Source organism: Trichosurus vulpecula, chromosome 2, assembly GCF_011100635.1.
Source record: "Trichosurus vulpecula isolate mTriVul1 chromosome 2, mTriVul1.pri, whole genome shotgun sequence".
NCBI classification, from domain to species: domain Eukaryota; kingdom Metazoa; phylum Chordata; class Mammalia; order Diprotodontia; family Phalangeridae; genus Trichosurus; species Trichosurus vulpecula.
The window spans coordinates 123,308,910-123,327,898 of NC_050574.1; the positions used below are offsets into that span (position 1 = coordinate 123,308,910).

Here is an 18,989-nt window from a genome sequence, read left to right on the forward strand (position 1 = left end):
TTTTTCATTCTTTCTCAAATTCCAAACTCCTTAACCTGGCATTTAAGATTCTCGGTAACCTAACTCCAGCTTTCTCTCACACTATACCCTTTCCTTCTACTATCCTGCCAAAAAGTACTAATTGTTTCTGGTTTTGTCCGGCTGTTTCTTGCCTTGGGGCATGTACTCATATTGTTCCTTGACCTTGGAGTATGCACTGTTACTCTTCTCCCTCAAGTATGACATATACTTCCCCATTTTTACCTAGTGATCCTTCAAAGCCTAGCTCTTATGCTGTTGACCTTGCAGAAGGAATGATGGACTTGTCGAAGACTTGGGACTCAGTCCTACCTTGCTTAGTAGTTACTTGTTCAAGTTATATACTCTCTTAGAGCCTGTTTCTATAGCCATAAAATGGAGTTAATTGCACTATTTTCCTGCACAAGGCTGTTGTGAGGAAAATCATTTGTAAAGCTTAAAGTGAGCAGCTGGTATTGTCTGGGAGGCTAGTATTTCCCTTCCCCAAATGGCAATGTCTTATTGCCTAGATCTTGTATTTCTCCTAAGTACTTATTTTATATTCTATTTGTATGTGTCTTATCTCCCCTATTAGTTTATGACGACATCATAATTGTATCAACCAGTATGGTTCCTTAAACATAGGGTAGATGGTTAATAAATGTTTAGATTGAATTGTCTGTGTTGTGACTATCTCCATATTAAGCCTTTCTCTTGTAAAATAGGAAGTATTTTTCTATCAATTTCCATTTCAGATCAGAAAATAAAGTTCTAAATAAGGATATTGCAACTTAAAATACCAGAAACCGTGATAATGTATGTGTAATAAAGCAGGTATCCTAAGAAAGATATAGGAGGCAGAGGGAAGAATATTGGGTTCATTTGTTTCCTCTTATGATTCATCTTGATTATTCAGACTCTTCTCTCACAGAAGAACAAGAAGGCTTTTCCCCGTAAGTGTTTCCTTTTTGTTTGTGGGACCAGAATGGTATAGTAGAAAGAGAGCTGGGTTTGCTGTAAGAAGAACTATGCTTGAATCCCAACTCAGGTACTTATCTACCTCTGTGACCTTGGCAAGTCATTTAACATTTCTGGTCCCTAGCTTCCTTATCTGTCAAATGAGGGGGCTGAACTAGATGACCTCTAAGGTGACTTTTCTGTTTTAAACCATGATCCTATGAAGAGTATTTTTAAAAGTAATTTTAATTAAGCCTTCATACACATCCAACTTTATGCATTTTAAAAGTGAGCCCCAGAACTGTCAGGAGTCTGGTATCCAGGCCTCTTTTCTGTCTCAGTATTCTCGACAGATTTATAAACCCATTCAAAGAGATCTCAGAATTCTGTTAAAGTAAATGTAATGTGTGTGTGTGTTGGTATGTCATTACTTCCCTAATTGACAAATGATTTTACCATGAAATTGCATATATCGTTAGAATCCTGTTACTTTATACTCATGTTCTGTTCTTACAAATACTGTTAATATGGTTCGGGCTGTTATGAGCAGACATCTACAAAGGAATACTTGTATTCTTATCCTTGTCCAGCAGTGAACATTGTACTTTCATTGAATGTAAGGTCAGTTGATATAGTCAGTTTTAATTTAGGGGATGGAAACATTGTCCTAAGCTACAGATAACTTGAAATCACTTATTTGGCTTTTGAATGTTTATTATGTATTTTTGGTAAGCAGACTTACCTGTTTAACATTTTTTTGCTTAAGTTATTAAAGTAAACTTGAATTCCCTTACTGTACTCCAACAAATAGGAGGAGAGATAGTGGTAGAGAGTGGTCAGCCTCAAATTGAAATTTTCCTGTGTGTGGTCAAGAAAATGATCATTTGTATGATGAAAATCATAGAATCTTTAAATTGGAATACTTTATCCCAACCCTTACTTGAGGCATAAAGCTCCTTAGAAATCCCCAATAAGTTCTTTTCTAGCTTCTTTTTAAGGCAGCTACATTGTGTAATATCTACCCGGGATGCAGAACCTACACCCTCAAGGCCACATGTGGCTCTCTAGGGCCTCAAGTGCAGCCCTTTGACTGAATCCAGACTTCACAGAACAAATCCCCTTAATAAAAAGATTTGTTCTGTAAAACTTGGACTCAGTCAAAACCCAAGAACCTAGAAGGCCACATGCGGCCTTGAGGCTGTGTAACAACAAAGCTGCTAGCAGCTACTGTGGGGGTGTAAGACCAGTAACACCAGCACACAGGAGGGCTACTCGCACAGGTTCTTTGATCTGCTTTTCTAAAGGAAAGCAACTTTAAGGGGTTAACAGTCTTACTTTAATTAAACATACATTTATCATTCACTTAGTTTAGAGAAAAAAGTTGGTACCCTGAACTTCAGAGAAAATACAGACAGAAATTATAAACAGAGAAAATAACACAAATCAACAGACAGAGCTTCTGATTGTCTGACCAAGACAACACATACATAGTTACCAGAGAGAGAAGCACCAACATCTCAGTTTTCAAAGCCAGGAGGCTCCCTAATGGCTACCCAGAGTCTCCTCTGATCAAATCACATGAACATTCTTCCAATGAGTGAGCCCCCAATATACACTTCTTCAGGGTCAGAGGGCATCGCAGCCCTCGTGACCCAGGCTCATGTGACTCAAACTCATGTGACTTATGCTTTCTTATAACTTAAGCAGGTCATCAAAGACTCTTGATACAATCAAAGGCAAGACTCAAAGGTACTTGGTTGCCTTAGTGCTGAGAAGAACTAGAACTCCAAAAGAAAAAACAGCAAAAAGTTCCACTTTGCTTGCCCTTATAGGCTGAAGGTTCCCCATCCCTGGATGCTGGACTTGGAGTTAGAAAGACTTGAAATCAAATTCTGCCTCAGACATTTACTAAGTGTGTGACCCAAAGCAAGGTCATTTAATCTCTCTGTCTTCAGGCTAGAGGATTGTTTGTTAAAGGTGATTTAGAAGGAATTCCAGTTCAGGTACGTGTTGTACTAGATGGCCCCTGAGTTCCTTCTCATTTTCTGATTCCATAGATAGCCTACCAAGACAGATGTTAAAAATATCAGATTAGCATTCTTTCATTAAGGGAAAAGACTTCTAAAATGCCCATCTGAAATCTCAAAACTCAACTTTTGTGACTTAGAAAATGTTGAAGCTTGAGCTTCACAAAAAAAATTAATTAAAAAAAGTGTACAGGCCGTGCATATTTCTGCCAAAGAAATGCTTTAACATTATGATGTCACCACAAATTACAGGTTATAAATGTTAGTCCATGTGACAAGCGCTCTCTATGGCATGCGCTCCTCTGAGGCAATCAGCAAAGACAGACTATATCTGGGTAACAGATTCCTTTAAAAAAAAACCAAGCCATTTTTGGTGGTAGGCTGCCAGGCACATTAAAATATAATATACTTTAAAATTCTTCAATATAAATCTATTCAGGATATGCTTGGGGCAGAATAGACAATTTGGGGGTATTCTCTGAAGAATATCCCCTAGAATGATTCCCTCATGATCACTATAGACCTTACCAGTTCTAGGTATTCAACTTGTTTCTTTTTCCCTAGCCTCAGGAATCCCAGAGGCTTAAGAATAAATATGGAACAATTTGTTCAGGTTAGAACTGGGTAGGGGTAGGAATGGGGAAGAGAAGTGTCATTGCCTGTTGTTCGATGGAGTTTTGTGTCCTGGGAAAAACATATTGTTTTATTGGATCACTTGCCCAGAAAAATCCTACCCCTAGACCTCTTGAAAAATCTAGCCTGAGCATAAATCTTCTGAAAGAAGAAAGGAAATGGGGAGGGAAAACAGGCTAACTGTATAGAATGTTATTTTTCCCTCAAACGTGTTTTTCATCAATAGTATCACCATTTAACTAGTAATTCATGCTTGGTAGTCTCTGAACTTCTCCTTTTTGTATATATTTAGTTACTAAGTTCTGTCATGCCATGCAGAAATTAAATTATCTCTCTAATCTGTTCCTTCTTTACCTACCATATTGATCTTGTGGTAGTTCAGGCCCTGGACTATCATAATCTTCTGTCTGATCTCTCTGCTTATAATCTTTCCTCTCTCTATTCCACTTAATATATTGCAACCAGATTAATTTTCCTAAGACAGTTCTGATTACATCATTCCACATCTCATAAACCTTCAGTGGCTCCTCCTTTGCTTGCAGCATAAAGTCTAAATTACTTAGATAAACATTCAGTTCTCTCTGTAGATTGGCTCCAGCCTACCCTTCCAACCTTTTTGTATCATTCCCCTTTGTGTACATTTTCAAATAAATTGAAACTTCTTACTGCCCCTTGAACATATCCTGTACTTTTCTACCTTTTTAATGTTTTGTTCATGCTGTTCCCTGTGTCTAAATTGTCCTCTCTCTCCATCTCTGGCTGCTGATGGTTCAAATGAAATCTTTGACTCCTTCCTTTTTCTCCCTAACCTGATACTGGATGTGAACTCTCTCATCAATCAGGTAGTAAATATGAGTTTACTAAGCATCTACTATGTACAAAGAAAAAAAATGAGCCCATCCTTGCCCTCAAGGAGCTTACAGTCTTTTGAATTCAGAATATTTTGTATTTTTTATAGACGTCTCATTCTAATGCGTATTATCATATTACACACACAGAGAGACGTGTGTGTGTGTGTGTGTTTTATCAATCTGTAAAATCTTTGTATTTATCTTTGTATGTTCCCTAGGGTCCAGAGCAGTACATAGCACATAGAAAGTACTTAATAAATGCTTGCTTGACTGTTTAAATCGATATTTCAAGAAAATATGAAAATTTGTTCCATTTAAAAAATCATGTCCAAGGAATTGTATCTTGTACCTCTGCATCTAAAGCAACTGTAATCAGCTACCAAATTGCAAAGGAAAAATGTATCCACAGTATTATAAGCATAAAATTCAAGCCTTATGCCATGAATGTTCCTAGTTTTCATGATAGGAGAGGGCAAAGGAGAGTGTCAGGTTACTCTTCTTGACATTAGCATGGCAGCATCATCAAAAAACATTTAAAAAGAAGTCAGTTCTTGGCTCTGTGCTAATTATTATATATGAAATTAAACAAATGTGGAAACTTACCATTGGAAAGAAATTTAGAGGCTAATCCCCTTTATAGCATCACTTTTAATTTTTTTCTTTTTTATTATAGACTTAACAATTATCAAAACTTAATAAACAAAGAACAAGAACATATTTAATGCCTCAACCAGGCAAGGATAAAGCACAAAAGGAGAACTATAAATTGATTTTCACTAACATTAATTAAAATTATTTTAAGTAAAATTCTGTCGGACTACAGCAGTTCATCCAAGGAATTCATAATGATCAAAATGGATTTATAACAGGGAGATGGCAAAGTTGTCTCAACATTAGGAAGACAGTCATTATAATGAATCATATTAAAAATTTAAAAAAATCCAAAACCACAATATTACCTCAATAGATGCAGAAAAAGCCTTGGGTAAAAATACACTACTCATTTGTACTAAACACCCCACAAAACACAGACATAGAGGGATGTATCTATCTAAAACAAAAAATAAGAATTATTATATGTACTGGGGATGTGCTGGAAGCTTTCTCAGTAAGTACCAGAGTAAAGCAATGATAAGTAAAGAGGTGATAAAACTAGTTTTATCAGTTTTGCTGATGACATGACAGTCTACTTAGAAAATCCTAGGAAATCAGTAAGGATACTAATTGAAACAATATTTTCAGTAAAGTTGTGGGCTACAAAGTAAATGCTCAAAAGTAATAGCATTGGGGCAGCTAGGTGGCACAGTGAGTAGAGCACTGTCTCTGGAGCCAGGAGGACCTGAGACACTTGACATACTTACTAGCTGTGTGACCTTGGGCAAGTCACTCAACCCCAATTACCCTGCTTTCCCCCTCCAAAAAAAAAATAGCATTTCTGCATAATAATATAACAATCCAAGAGACAGTATTAGAAAGGGAGATCCCATTCCAAATAGCTACACAATGTGTAAAATACTTGGATATCTACCTACCAGAGCACATAAAATACTTTTATAGATTTAATTACAAAGTGCCCCTTAAAGAAATAAAGAACAATTTAAATAACTGGAGGAATATTCAGTGCACATGACTAGGCTGTGCCAATATAATAAAAATTACACTACTGCCAAAATTAATATACACTAACCTACTAGACCACTTTACTTTGTGTAACACTAACTCTGAACCATCATGTTCTCTTGAAATTTAATATTTGCTAATGATTTTATTCAGTTTTTCCTAAAATATAAAAGTAGATAAGGCTTTCTTCACAGGCTATATATTTTGACTGCTTCCTTGAGTTCATACACAAAATAGTTATAAGAAGGTCCAACTTTTAACATAGTTTAGTAAGATGAATCGAGCAGTTCGATGTGAAATTCTGGTCACTTTGAGCTGTAATGGTTTAGGATTTCATACAATCAATAATTAGTACCCATTGTGTTTTTAATTTTTCTAAGACATTTTTCTAAGGACATATATTTTCTAAACATTTTATTGATGCCTTGTTTTTTATATAAGTTATTGCCCTCCCTCCGCCATGTTATGCTTTTCCTTGTGATGGACCAACAATATAGTTAAACTATGTTTAAAGGACTTCTTATGTGTCAGGCACTGGCTTGGACTGGGGATACAAATACAAGTGAGCAAGACAGCCCCTGGCCTCAAAAATTCTCCATTCTAATGAGAGAAGACAGCCTTAAAGAGTATCTGGAAAGGAGCTGAGGGAACCAGGATATTTCTTGGAGTCCTGGTTCCAAGGAAAATAAGAGGAGACCTCCCCTATATGAGCCAGGGGACCAGGAGTAGCGTTATGATTTTGGAGGAAAAAAGATGACGGTCAGAGTGTAGGCATTTTCTTGAGGATATGCGTTTATTAAGAGCTTATCTAGACCAATGCTAAGCCCTGGGGTTACAAAGAGAAAGTCATTCATAAAAATCATTTCTTACGGTATAATAATCTTCCATTTCATTTATGTCCCATGACTGTGTGTTTCTGACTAAGTCGTGTAACATCTCAGTGCTCAAAGCAGTTCTTTAAGACTATAAATTGTTAAAGAGGTGCTGCTGAGCTGTATCGGGAGTTCACTATATCAATTAAATCAGAGATATCATCATTATAATCATAGAAATGGCACTCATGGCACTTTAAGATTTGCAAAGTGTTTTATATATTTTATTTTTTCACATACAGACACATACATATAAAATCATACTGTATCCTCACAACAGCCCTGAGATAGGTCCTATTATTATCCCCATTTTACAGATAAGATAACTGAGGCTGAGAGAGGTTAGGTGACTCGCCCACAGTCACACAGATTCTGAGGTGGGATTTTAGCTCAGGTTTTCCTGATCCATGTCAAACACTCTTATCCACTGTGCCACTATTCCTGGCGTGTGTGTGCGTGTGTGTGTGTGTGCACACACATAATGCACATACATATACATATATATATATAACATATATAATGTTCAAATACCCTATTTTTATATTTACAATGAACTAGGTATCATGCAGTGCCTTTAGAAGGGTTTACTAATTTATCATTCTCCTCATATTTTTTATAGAATCCCAAGACAAAAGAACAAATTGAAAATCTGTTACGGAATGGAATGAACAAAGAACTAAGAGATCGTCTTTGCTGCAGGATGACTTTTGGCACTGCTGGGCTACGTTCTGCCATGGGAGCAGGATTTTGCTATATTAATGACCTTACAGTTATCCAGTCAACACAGGTATGCATTGAAATATCTCATGTACACAATTTTTTTTCAAATTCCTTTTTTTTTTTTTGCTTGATACATCAGGTAGGAACTATCTGTTCATTTCCTTTATTTGGAGGAAGGTCTTCTGCAGTATAAATTACATACCAACTTGTGACCTTAGGGCATTCCTGTGGCTCTTTTTGGAAGCCATCTGCGTTCCTTAAAGGTCACAGTCTGGCTCTACATATGGGTATCCTTCTGGTTATCCTGAGAGGGTAATAGCTCAGTTACTTAGCAACCATATGTGGGTTGAAGACAGGAAGTGAATTATAGTGTTTCAAATTAATACAAAGGGAGTGAGAAAGTATCCAACTTGGCATCTGGCTAGGGATCTGACAGTATTGATGCTTTATAACTTTCCCAAGGGAACCAAAATACCGTGTCTTAACAGTAAAGTATTCAAGGAGCCTATGATCGTAGATTTAGAGCTGAAAGGGGTCTTGGAGGTCATGTAGTACCTACAAATGAGGAAATTGAGACCCAGAAGGGAAGGGGGCATAAGTTGCCTTGTAACCACCAAGAGGTGGTAGTCTTAAAGTAATGGAGGAAGTAGACTGGACAAACACCAGCCCTCTTCCTCTGTCCTTTTGAATCCTCTCAGAGCTTTCAACTTATTTTGTATAATACTTGGTGGTGAGAGTGTGGGATTAATGTGGACAAAATAGACTTTTGAACTGTAAGTGATTTTATAATATTCTTTGTTATCCCCCAAAACAGCTCTGTATTAATAGTTTTATAAATAGCATGGCTTTTTTAGTAATAGTTTTTGCAAGTGTGATATGGTATTTTCCTCCACTTAAGACTTATAATTACAAATGAGTAGGAAAATGCTTTTATAGGATTAAATAACTTTTTTTTTCAGTTACTTGATTAGAGGATGAGGATCATCCTTCTACCACCTTCCCCCATGGACAATATAACAGATAATATAGTGGGGCTAATATCTCATTGGGACATAGAACTGATCCATGGCTCTTGAAGGCTATAAAAATGGAATATAAACACTGCTATATTTTTACCAAGCTGTAAAAGCTTAGCATATTACCCCACTGATAGACTGATTTAAGAACCAGCTTTAGCTTTGCTAAAGTCAGAAAAGCTCATTACCAGGTGATAATATTTTTTTAGCCACTGTAAGTCAGAAATAATCTACTGAGGCATGGAGGTGTTATAATCGGTGTTGGTTGAGGAAATAGTCACATAAAATATTATGGATCCTTAAAGTAAATACTGAAAAGTATGCCATAAACTTTGAAACTATAAAGTGCTTTCCTTAGAAGGTATAAGTACAGATGAAGAAATTCAGAGGAATCTCCTTAACAATTTTACATATACATATACACACACACACACACACACACACACATATGCACACATATACATACATATATTATGTGTGTGTATGTATGTATGTGTGTGTGTGTGTGTGTGTGTATATATATATATATATATATAGAGAGAGAGAGAGAGAGAGAGAGAGAGGACTAGACTCAAACTCAGGTGTTATATGATCCTAACTTCAGTTCTTTCCATTGTATAACTAAGCTACTATTCCAAATTTCAATTGATTATTTATTAAATTTCTCTCATGTGCCTACCTAAATGTCTATCTTGTGCCGGAGAAGTTACAAAGGACATGCTCCTAACCATCATGTTTTTAATAGCATTTTACAATTTATAATACTTTCTTGTCCATTGTCTCATTTGAGACATAGAATAAACCTGTGAGAGAGATAATAGTGCTGGACTTTAAATTAGAGGACTTGGGCTTAAATCCCAAATCTGCTACTTATTTCCCTTGTGACCTTGGGCCAGACATTTAATCTTCCTGGGTCTCTGTTTCCTCATCTGTAAAATGGTATTGAACTAGATGAGCTCCAAATCTATGATCCTGTGATACTACTTTTACAGGCCAGAAAACTGAGATTAAGAGAGGTTATGACTACACCAAGATCATGCAGCTATTACATGATAAATCCAAAATTACGTACTCTGGTCCCAATCAGGTCTCCTGATTTTTGTCCCATAATTTTTTTCTTTTAGTCCAGTGCTCTTCTGATGTTCAATCCAGTGCTTTTCCCACTATGCTCCTAAGCTCTGGATAAGGAATGGTCCTGACATTTACAATCTACTTTCGAGATGTATGCATTATAAACAATACAAGACTCTAGATAACCAAGTATGTGATTGTATGTTACGGACTACAGGAGTCAGAGTAAGAAAAAATGATTAAGGTGGGTGTGTTAGGAAGGCTTCATGAAAGAGACAGAACTTGAGTTGGACCGTGAAGACAGGGTAAAATTTGGGCATACAGAAAGGGCCCTTGAAACTGAGGGAGATTTGGGGGGATCGTTAGGAAGCCAGACTAGTTGGAGCATAGGCAACCTCATTGCTGCTGCGGACACCATGAAGGAGCATTGAAGCTGGGCAGGTGCTTGAATACTTGGATGCTGAGTATGCACTGGGTCTTTCAGGCACTAGCAAGCCATTAAATGCTTTAAGGAGGGAAGCAGCAGATGGTATTTTAGGAAGGCTGATCTGGCAGAGAGGTAAAGGAGAAAGGGGAAACAGTTTGGTTGTTGGAAGACTGTCAGCTTGAGGTGATGGCAATAGGGATACAGAGGAAACGATAGGTGCCAGAAATGTATCTTAAAGGAAGAGTTGATAGAGAACAGACTGGTTTACACAGAGGGATTTCTAAAAAGGGGATGACTCTGCTTTTAACCCAGATGGCCAGGAAAGTGGTGGTACCATTGAAAATAGGAAGGTGGTTAGGAGGATTTGCAAGGAATGTCCAATTTTGAACATATTCACCCTCCGTAAATGGAGAAGGGAGTAAACGGGGAAAGTTTTCCCTTGTGGTAACTAGTTAAATGGTTTTAAGTGTTGCTGTGAATTACTTTAGCTTTTAGGTACATTTACATTTTTTGTCACCCCTGACTATTTTCCTGTTTTGTGAGGTTTTAAATTAATAGACCTTAAATTGGGTCTGCTCTTTTGTGAAGAAGTGTTGTATATTTTACTGGATGCTTTCGTAACATTTGTCTTGTGGAAAGCTAAAGGTAGTAAGTGAATCACCACCTTGCCTCTGCATATCAAATAATGGCCTCTCCAGAGATACTGAAGTTAAAGAGGGAGGCTGGTTCCCTGGGAACACAGAAACTGGAGACCAAACAAGCTAGTAATCGAATTGAAGTCTGTGAAGTGAAGGCATTAGCTGTAAGCTAACCTTTTAATGCTTTATCTGCTCTAGGGGATGTACAAATACCTTGAGAGATGTTTTTCAGACTTAAAGCAGAGAGGCTTTGTGGTCGGCTATGACACCAGGGGTCAGGTGACCAGCAGCTGCAGCAGTCAAAGGTACACCAATACATATTTTGAAAAAAAGTATCAATTTGGATTGAGATGGAAAACAATATAACATTTATCCAGTCGCATGAATTAAGCAGGATCCCTGAAACATGAGATTATTAAAAATATGATCATGAGTTGCTGAACTACGTTTAAAAGAGTCAAGAATTCCAGAGCAAACATGACAAGAAACTAACTTTTGTAACTGGCGTCAATTTCTTAAAAGTAAAAGTTTTTGTTATTTTATAGTTTAAGTTGTATTGCTCTCATTTTAACTTTAGGTTAAGGGTGTCAGAGCTGGAGAAAGTAGCCAGTTCTACATTTTACTCTATTTAACTTTGCTGTGGTGTGTTAATGAAGTATTCGTATGTAGATTAATCTTTTTGTGGTCTGCTCTGAAGTCTTAATTTTGTAAAGGCAAATTATATAGATTTTGGATTTTTTTACATCTTTTGTTTTGCCTTCTTGTTTTTTCTCGTCCTTTGTCCACTTCATTGACTTTTAGAGTCATTAGCTGAAAGAGGGAGAAGAGTCTGTTCTCCTACCAGCTTAGCAGTGTTGGATTTTTTTAATATGAGAGTTAAATTGGATTTGAGGGCCTTGATAGTCAGCTACTGAGTTTTGAAAATTGGCCGCTTGATGCTGTGTATTACCTTGCACGTTTTAATGCAAAGTAGCATGTATGTTTTTCAGAAGTTAAGTCTCTGAAAAGTAAAGTATGAGACTAAGTGCAACATTTTCTTTGCAGACTTGCAAAATTAACTGCTGCAGTTTTGCTGTCCAAAGGAGTGCCTGTGTATTTGTTTTCAAGATATGTTCCTACACCTTTTGTGGTAAGTGTGCTGTGTAACTAGTTGCACAGTTTGATTTAATGATTGTCATTTTAACAGTATCAACAAATATTCAGATACTTGAGTTACTCCTTTATTCATAGTATTATGTGAGGTGCTGTGGGAAATATAACATAACAAATTGTAGTTTGAAAAAGTTTCTCACAACAAACTAAAAGTCTAAAAAATGGGATCGACTACAACTCATTGACACTTAGTATATCATGACATGTTGCTTGTGAGTTTTAGACAATTCAGTTTTCAATCCATGTTCTGAGATTAATAGGTCTCGAAATCGCGTTTGTTATTTTACTTGTTGGCATTTCTCAGTTCCAGAACAGTTGCTTATTGACTCCCAGATGGCACACAAAATCCTCTCATTTCAGCCCCCAGCACCTGAATGGTGTGACTTTACTGTCTGAGCCAATAGATTAGTGAAGATTTTTAGAACAATTCACAGGTCAACAACAACAACTTAGTACAGTAGTAGCCCTTGTTACTTCTCATCTATTAGCAATGACCCCCGTGTTCCAGTAACCGTGTTAAAAGGACCCACAATCAGCATCGATGTTGCCACCATTTATTCCTGGATGGGAGTCTTCAACATGGAAGAGTAGAGGTCATTGCTAATAACCGAGGAAACAGGGCCACCTCCAACTATTTTGCCTTCACCAGCACAAACGTTTAAGTGATGCCTTAAAAAATCAAGTTGCAGTGAACCCTACCATTGCAGTTTTTCATGCGGGAATTTAATTGCAGATTTGATGATGCATTTGTGTAGTCAGATATGAAGCATTGTCCTTTTGTGAACAGGCAGGTCCACGTAGAGCATAAAGGGGAGACTAAAGGCTTCTATCCAGAAGTATCTTTTGTGCCAAGATAAAAGAAATTGCCAAGTTTTACCTTGGGAAGAATGTCACAAATGCTTTGGTCATAGTAGCACTTGCTTCAATGGCTTCAAGGCCACCAAAGATGATGGAACTATTGGTGGTCTCATTGCACTTCAGATATCAGTGAACCACTTGCTGCTGCTGTTGCTACGGCTTGGACAAAAAGGTTGGTGCCAAGATGAATATGTTGATCTTTGACTTTGGAGGTAATTGAAGTCAAGTCCACAGCTTGAGACACACACTTGGGTCAACAGAACTTTGATAACTACTTTCTCAACCATTTCATTGCTTGGTTCAAGCACAAGCACATCAGTGAGAACAAAAGGGCTCTCTGCCAACTGTATGATGCTTGTGAATATGCATAGTGCACCCAACCAGTACTAATATTGATCCCCACTATGAAAGCCTCAACTTCTGTACTTGTCATCCTATCCATGCCTGTTTTGAAGAATTAAATGCTAACCTCTTCTGTGTCACACTTGGACCCCATGAAAAAAGCCGTAAGAGATTCCAAAATAAATAGGTCACAGATCCTTGATATTATCTTGGTTCATGGCTCCATTAGCAACCTCAAGATCCAGAAACTTCTTCAGCATTTTTTTTAATAACAATGGGCTGAACAGGAGTATCTTTTACCATTTTTACCATTTTTTTCTATTTTTTAAGGTGTTATTTTCTTCAGTATTTTTTTGTGCTTCCTATTGACTCTTTTTAAATTATTTTCTTTTATCACTGCCATTTCTTTACCCAGTTTTTCATCTGCCTCTCTTATTTGATTTTAAAAACCCTTTTTGAGCTCTTCTAGGAACTCTTTTTGGTCCTGAGACCAGTTCACATTTGTATTGGAGGCTGTGGATGTAGTAGTTTGTGGATTTCTTGTCTTCTTCCGAGTTTGTGTTTTGATCTTCCCTGTCTGTGGTCAGGATCTTTTTTTGTTGTTTGCTCATTTTTCCAACCTATTTCTTGACTTTTAGCCTTCTCTTAAAGCTGGGCTCTGCTCCTGGGGTGGAGGGGGCTTTGTCCTAAGCTTCAGGTATTTTGTGCAACTGTTTTCAGAGCTAATTCTGGAAGTTTATAAGCTTTCAGTTCTTCTAAGGTGGTATGATCTATGGAGAGGTGTGTTAACTACTCTCTTGGCTTTTGCTCTGGTCTGTGAGCAATTACAAGCACTCTTTTCAGCCTGGGAACTATTTCCATGGTCCGTGCTTCCCTGTGGCCCCAAAGTTCTGGTGTGCTAGTGCTCTTCTTCATCCTGGGACTGTGACCTGACTCTGGATCTGAGTATGTGTGATGTAACAGAGTCCTGCACCCAATGCCAGCAAAGGTACTCCTGTGACCTTTTACAAATTGTTTGACCTTACCATACCTTGCCAGAGCTGAGAGCTCTGGAAGCAGTCACTGCAGCCAGTGATTCAGTTGCCTTTTGCTGGTTCACTGGAGTTTGCTTCACTCTTACCGTGTGTGATAGAACTTTCTTGTGACCTTTTAAGTTGTCTTGGGCTGGAAAATTGTTTCACCTTGTCCTTTTGTAGGATCTGCTGATCCAGAATTTGTTTTGAGGCGTTATTTAAAGTTGTTTGAGGGAATTTAGGAGATCTCAGATGAGTCCCTATCTTTTTTGTCATCGTCTTGGCTCCACCCCCTAAGTGTTTTCAGTGAACAAAATCTTTTTTCTGTACTCCTCACTTCCTTTGGAAAGAAAACGAAAGGGGAAAAAAACCTCTCATAACAAATTTGCATAGTCAAACAAAACAAATTCTCACAATGGCCATTTTCAAAAGGAGTATGTCTCAGTCTTCATCTTGAATACATCACCTTTGTCAGAAGATAGGTAGTTAGCATTATCTGGAATTGTGATTGGTCATTGCATTGATCAGAGATCTTAAGTCTTTCAAAATTGTTTATCTTTGCAATGTTGAAGTTACTGTATAACTTGTTCTCCTGGTTTTACTTATTTCACTCCATATCAGTTCATACAACTCTTACTAGGTTTCTCTGAAACTGTCCCTTTCATAATTTTTTTATAGCACAATAGTATTTCATTATATTATACACCATACTTAATTTGTTCAGCCATTTCCCAATTGATGGACATTCCCTCCCCCTTAATTTCCAGTTCGTTGGCACCACAAAAAGCTACTACAAATATTTTGCTACACATGGATCAAATAGACTTTGATATGTATCATATTTACTTCACTTTTCTATGCTATGCTTACTTGGGCAGTCTTCTCTACTTTGGATTTTGTCCCTGAAACCACCCTGCAGGCACTCTGTCCCAGGTCTAAGCCTCCTCCGAATTTCTAGGCCATTTCAATTACATGTCACCATGTACTTACCCCACTCAACCCCCTTTACTTGTTTTTCCCCCATTACAATGCAGACTCTGGCTGTTGCTACTGCTGCTGCTTCAGGTTGCATGTGGTCTTGGTGGCAGCAAGAACAAGGAAGAGGAGGAAGAGGAGGGGAAGGGAATAGCCACTTCTCCACCCTCCGTCTTCCCTAGTTTCTTGCACATATTTAACCCACATAACTACAGAGGCACATACCATAGGCACTTTGGCTTTATGCATTGAGGGTGGTGTTGGTCTTCTCAATTCCCCAACCCTCAACAGCCCCCTTAAGTCAGTCTAGATACTTGACTCTTTTCTCAATCCAGACACAACTCTAGACCTCTGCTTCTATCCCACTCTGCCTCCATCCTTGCCCTCCTTCAACCCTGTCCACTCCATGCAACCAGGTACCAAGACAAAAATGAATATGAATAATCAATGTGTGAGCAGAGCCAAGCTAATGGAGTAGCAGGAAGATAGATAGTTGAGATTTCCATTACAGCTCCTCCGTACAGATCTGGAAAATGCACCAGACCCAGTCTTAATTGGTAAGTTAAAAAAAAAATCACAGGAGTTATTTTTCTAGCATAGTTCATTAAAGGGAAATATATGGAGAGGTCCATGGATACTTGTCTAGCCAGGAACAGCAGTGCAAAGCATTTTAGTGCAGGGAGAAGCTAAGTGTTAGGGCAAGAGAAAATCTCAGACCCACCCAAAGGAGGCTGACCTTGTGTGGGGTACAGGAACAGATATTAGCTGGCAGCTTTGTCACTCATTGCCTGCCCAGTTCTGTGTCACAGATCCAGGGAAGATGGAGGAGGGGATCTGTACCTAAAAGTGGCATTCTAGGGTGAAGAGCAGTCAAGGGCCCTAGGCTGTGTACTGAGTAAGGAATATATTCAGAAAGGAGCAGCAGCTATGCAGGTCTAACCCTATAGAAAAAGTAGGAGATGTGTCTCAGTTCTAGGCTCTATTCCAGTCTAAAACCTACAGTGAAATAACCAAGGCAGGAAACCTAGACCAAAGGAGATTCTGCAGTTCTTTCACTGAACAAGCAGAGCTTTCCAGCTGTCCAGCAGGGCATAAGTTCAGCTGCAGTCTACTGCAGTGATTTTCAAACTTTACATTCTTTTTTTTTAATAGTGTTTTATTTTTTCCAATTACATGTAAAAACAATTTTTAACATTTGTTGAATGGCAAGCAATTTGATCTAGGTTATACATGTGCAATCATGCAAAGCATATTTCCATATTAGTCATGTTGTGAAAGAAAACACAGACCAAAAGAAAGAAAGAAAATAAAGAAATTGAAAACTGGTGTGCTTTGATCTGCATTCAGATCCCATCAGTTCTCTCTTTGGAGGTAAATAGGATTTTTCATCATGAGTCCTTTGGAATTGTCTTGGATCATTGTATTGCTGAGAATAGCTAAGTCATTCATAGTTGATCATTGTACAAAATTGCTGTTACCGTGTACAGTGTTCTCCTGACTATTCACTTCACTTTGCATCAGTTCATGTAAGTCTTGCCAAGTTTTTTTGAAAGCATCCTGCTCATCATTTCTTGTACCACAATAGTTTTCCATCACATTCATTCATATACCACAATTTGTTCAGCTGTTCCCCATTGGTGGGTATCCCCTCGATTTCAAATTCTTTGCCAAATGCCAAAAAGAGCTACTGTAAATATTGTTGTACAGATGGGTTCTTTTCCCTTTTTTACATATATTTGGTATACAAACCTAGTATTGATATTGCTGGGTCATTAGCATAGTTCCAAATTGCTCTCCAGAATGATTGGATCAGTTCACAATTTTACCAACAGTGGAAACAGCATTAGTGTCCCAGTTTCCCCCCATCCTCTCCAATATTTATCATTTTCCCTTTCTGTCATATTAGCCCATCTGATAGGTGTGAGATAGTTCCTCAGAGGTGTTTTAATTTGCATTTCTCTAATCAATAGTGATTTTTTTCACTATTCGATTTCTTCCTCTGAAAACTGCCTGTACATATATATATATATATATATATATATATATATATATATATATATCCTTTGATCATTTGTCCATTAGGGAATGACTTGTATCCTTATGAAGTTGAACTGGTTCTCTATATATTTGAGAAATGAAGCCTTTATCAGAAATACTTGCTGTAAAAATTGTTTCCCTAGCTTTTTTGTTTTTCTTTTAATCTTGGTGCATTGGTTTTGTTTGTGCAAAAAAAAATTTAATTTAATATAATTAAAAATAATTTATATCTCTTAATACTCTCTATCTCCTTATTGGACATACATTTCCCCCTTATCTACAGATTTGACAAGTAAGCTATTCCATGTTATCCTAATTTGCTTATGGTGCTTTATGTCTAAATCATGTACCCATTTTGACCTTATCTTAGTATATGGTGTGAGATGTTGGCCTATACCTAGTTTCTGCCAAACTGTTTTCCAATTTTCCCAGCAGTTTTTGTCAAATAATGAATTCTTGTCCCAAAAGCTTGGATCTTTGGGTTTATGAAACACTAGATTACCATGGTCATTTACTACTGTGTATTGTGTACTTAATTTATTCCATTGATCTACCACTCTTATTTTTCAGCCAGTAGTAGGTTGTTTTGATGATTAGTGTTTTATAATACAATACCTTTCTTCACACTTTTTTTTCATTAATTCCCTTGATATTCTTGACCTTTTTTTCTTACAGATGAATTTTGTTATTATTTTTTCTAGTTCTATAAAATATTTTTGGAAGTTTGATTGGTAAGGCACTGAGTAAGTAAATTAATTTAGGTAGAATTGTCATTTTTATTATATTGGCTTGGCCTACCCCTGAGCAACTAATATTTTCCGAGTTGTTCAGATCTGATTTTATTTGTGTGAAAAATGTTTTATAATTGTGTTTATATAGTTTCTGGATTTGTCTTGACAGGTAGACTCCCAACTATTTTGTATTGTCTACAGTTATTTAAAATGGAATTTCTCTTTCTATCTCTTGCTACTGGGCTTTGTTGGTCATACAAAGAAATGTTGATGATTTCTGTGGGTTTATTTTATATTCTGCAACTTTGCTAAAGTTGTTAATTATTTCAACTAGTTTTTTAGTTTATTCTCTAAGTTATTCTGTCATATCACAGAGTGATAGTTTTGTTTCCTCATTGCATATTCTTAAACTCCTTCAATTTCTCTTTTCCTTCTTATTGCTATAGCTAGCAAATCTAGTACAGTATTGAATAATAGTGGTGATAATGGGCATCCTTGCTTCACCCCCGAGCCTATTGGGAAGGCTTCAAGCTTATCCCCATCATGGATAATGCTTGCTTATAGTTTTAGATAGATACTACTTATCATTTTAAGGAAAGCTCCATTTATTCCTATGCTTTGTAGTGTTTTTAATAGGAATGGGTGTTTGTCAGAAACTTTTTCTGTATCTTTTGAAATAATCATATGATTTTTATTGGTTTTGTTATCAATACGATCAGTTCTGCCCATAGTTTTTCTGATATTGAACCACCCTGCATTCCTAATATAATTCTCACCTGGTCATAGTGTATGATCTTTGTGATAAATTATGTAATCTCCTTGCTAGTATTTTATTTAAAATTTTTGCATCAATATTCATTAGGGAAATTGGTCGGTAGTTTACCTTCTCTGTTTTTGCTCTTTCTGGTTTAGGTATCAGCACCATATTTGTGTCATAAAAGGAATTTGGTAGGACTCCTTCTTTGCCTATTTTTATAAATAGTTTACATAGTATTGGAATTAATTGTTCTTTAAATGTTTGGTACAATTCACTTGTGAATCCATCTGGTCTT

At 37.1% G+C, this 18,989-nt stretch overlaps 1 protein-coding gene across 1 annotated transcript in view; it reads left to right on the plus strand.

The window, feature by feature from the left end:
- Positions 1 to 18,989, plus strand: part of PGM2L1 (phosphoglucomutase 2 like 1) — an 81,930-nt gene that overhangs the window by 12,366 nt on the left and 50,575 nt on the right. Inside the window, exons 2-4 of the mRNA XM_036743351.1 lie at positions 7,577 to 7,744; positions 11,028 to 11,134; positions 11,874 to 11,958. Coding sequence (XP_036599246.1) covers positions 7,577 to 7,744; positions 11,028 to 11,134; positions 11,874 to 11,958 — 360 coding nt within the window. The remainder of the gene's footprint in view (positions 1 to 7,576; positions 7,745 to 11,027; positions 11,135 to 11,873; positions 11,959 to 18,989) is intronic.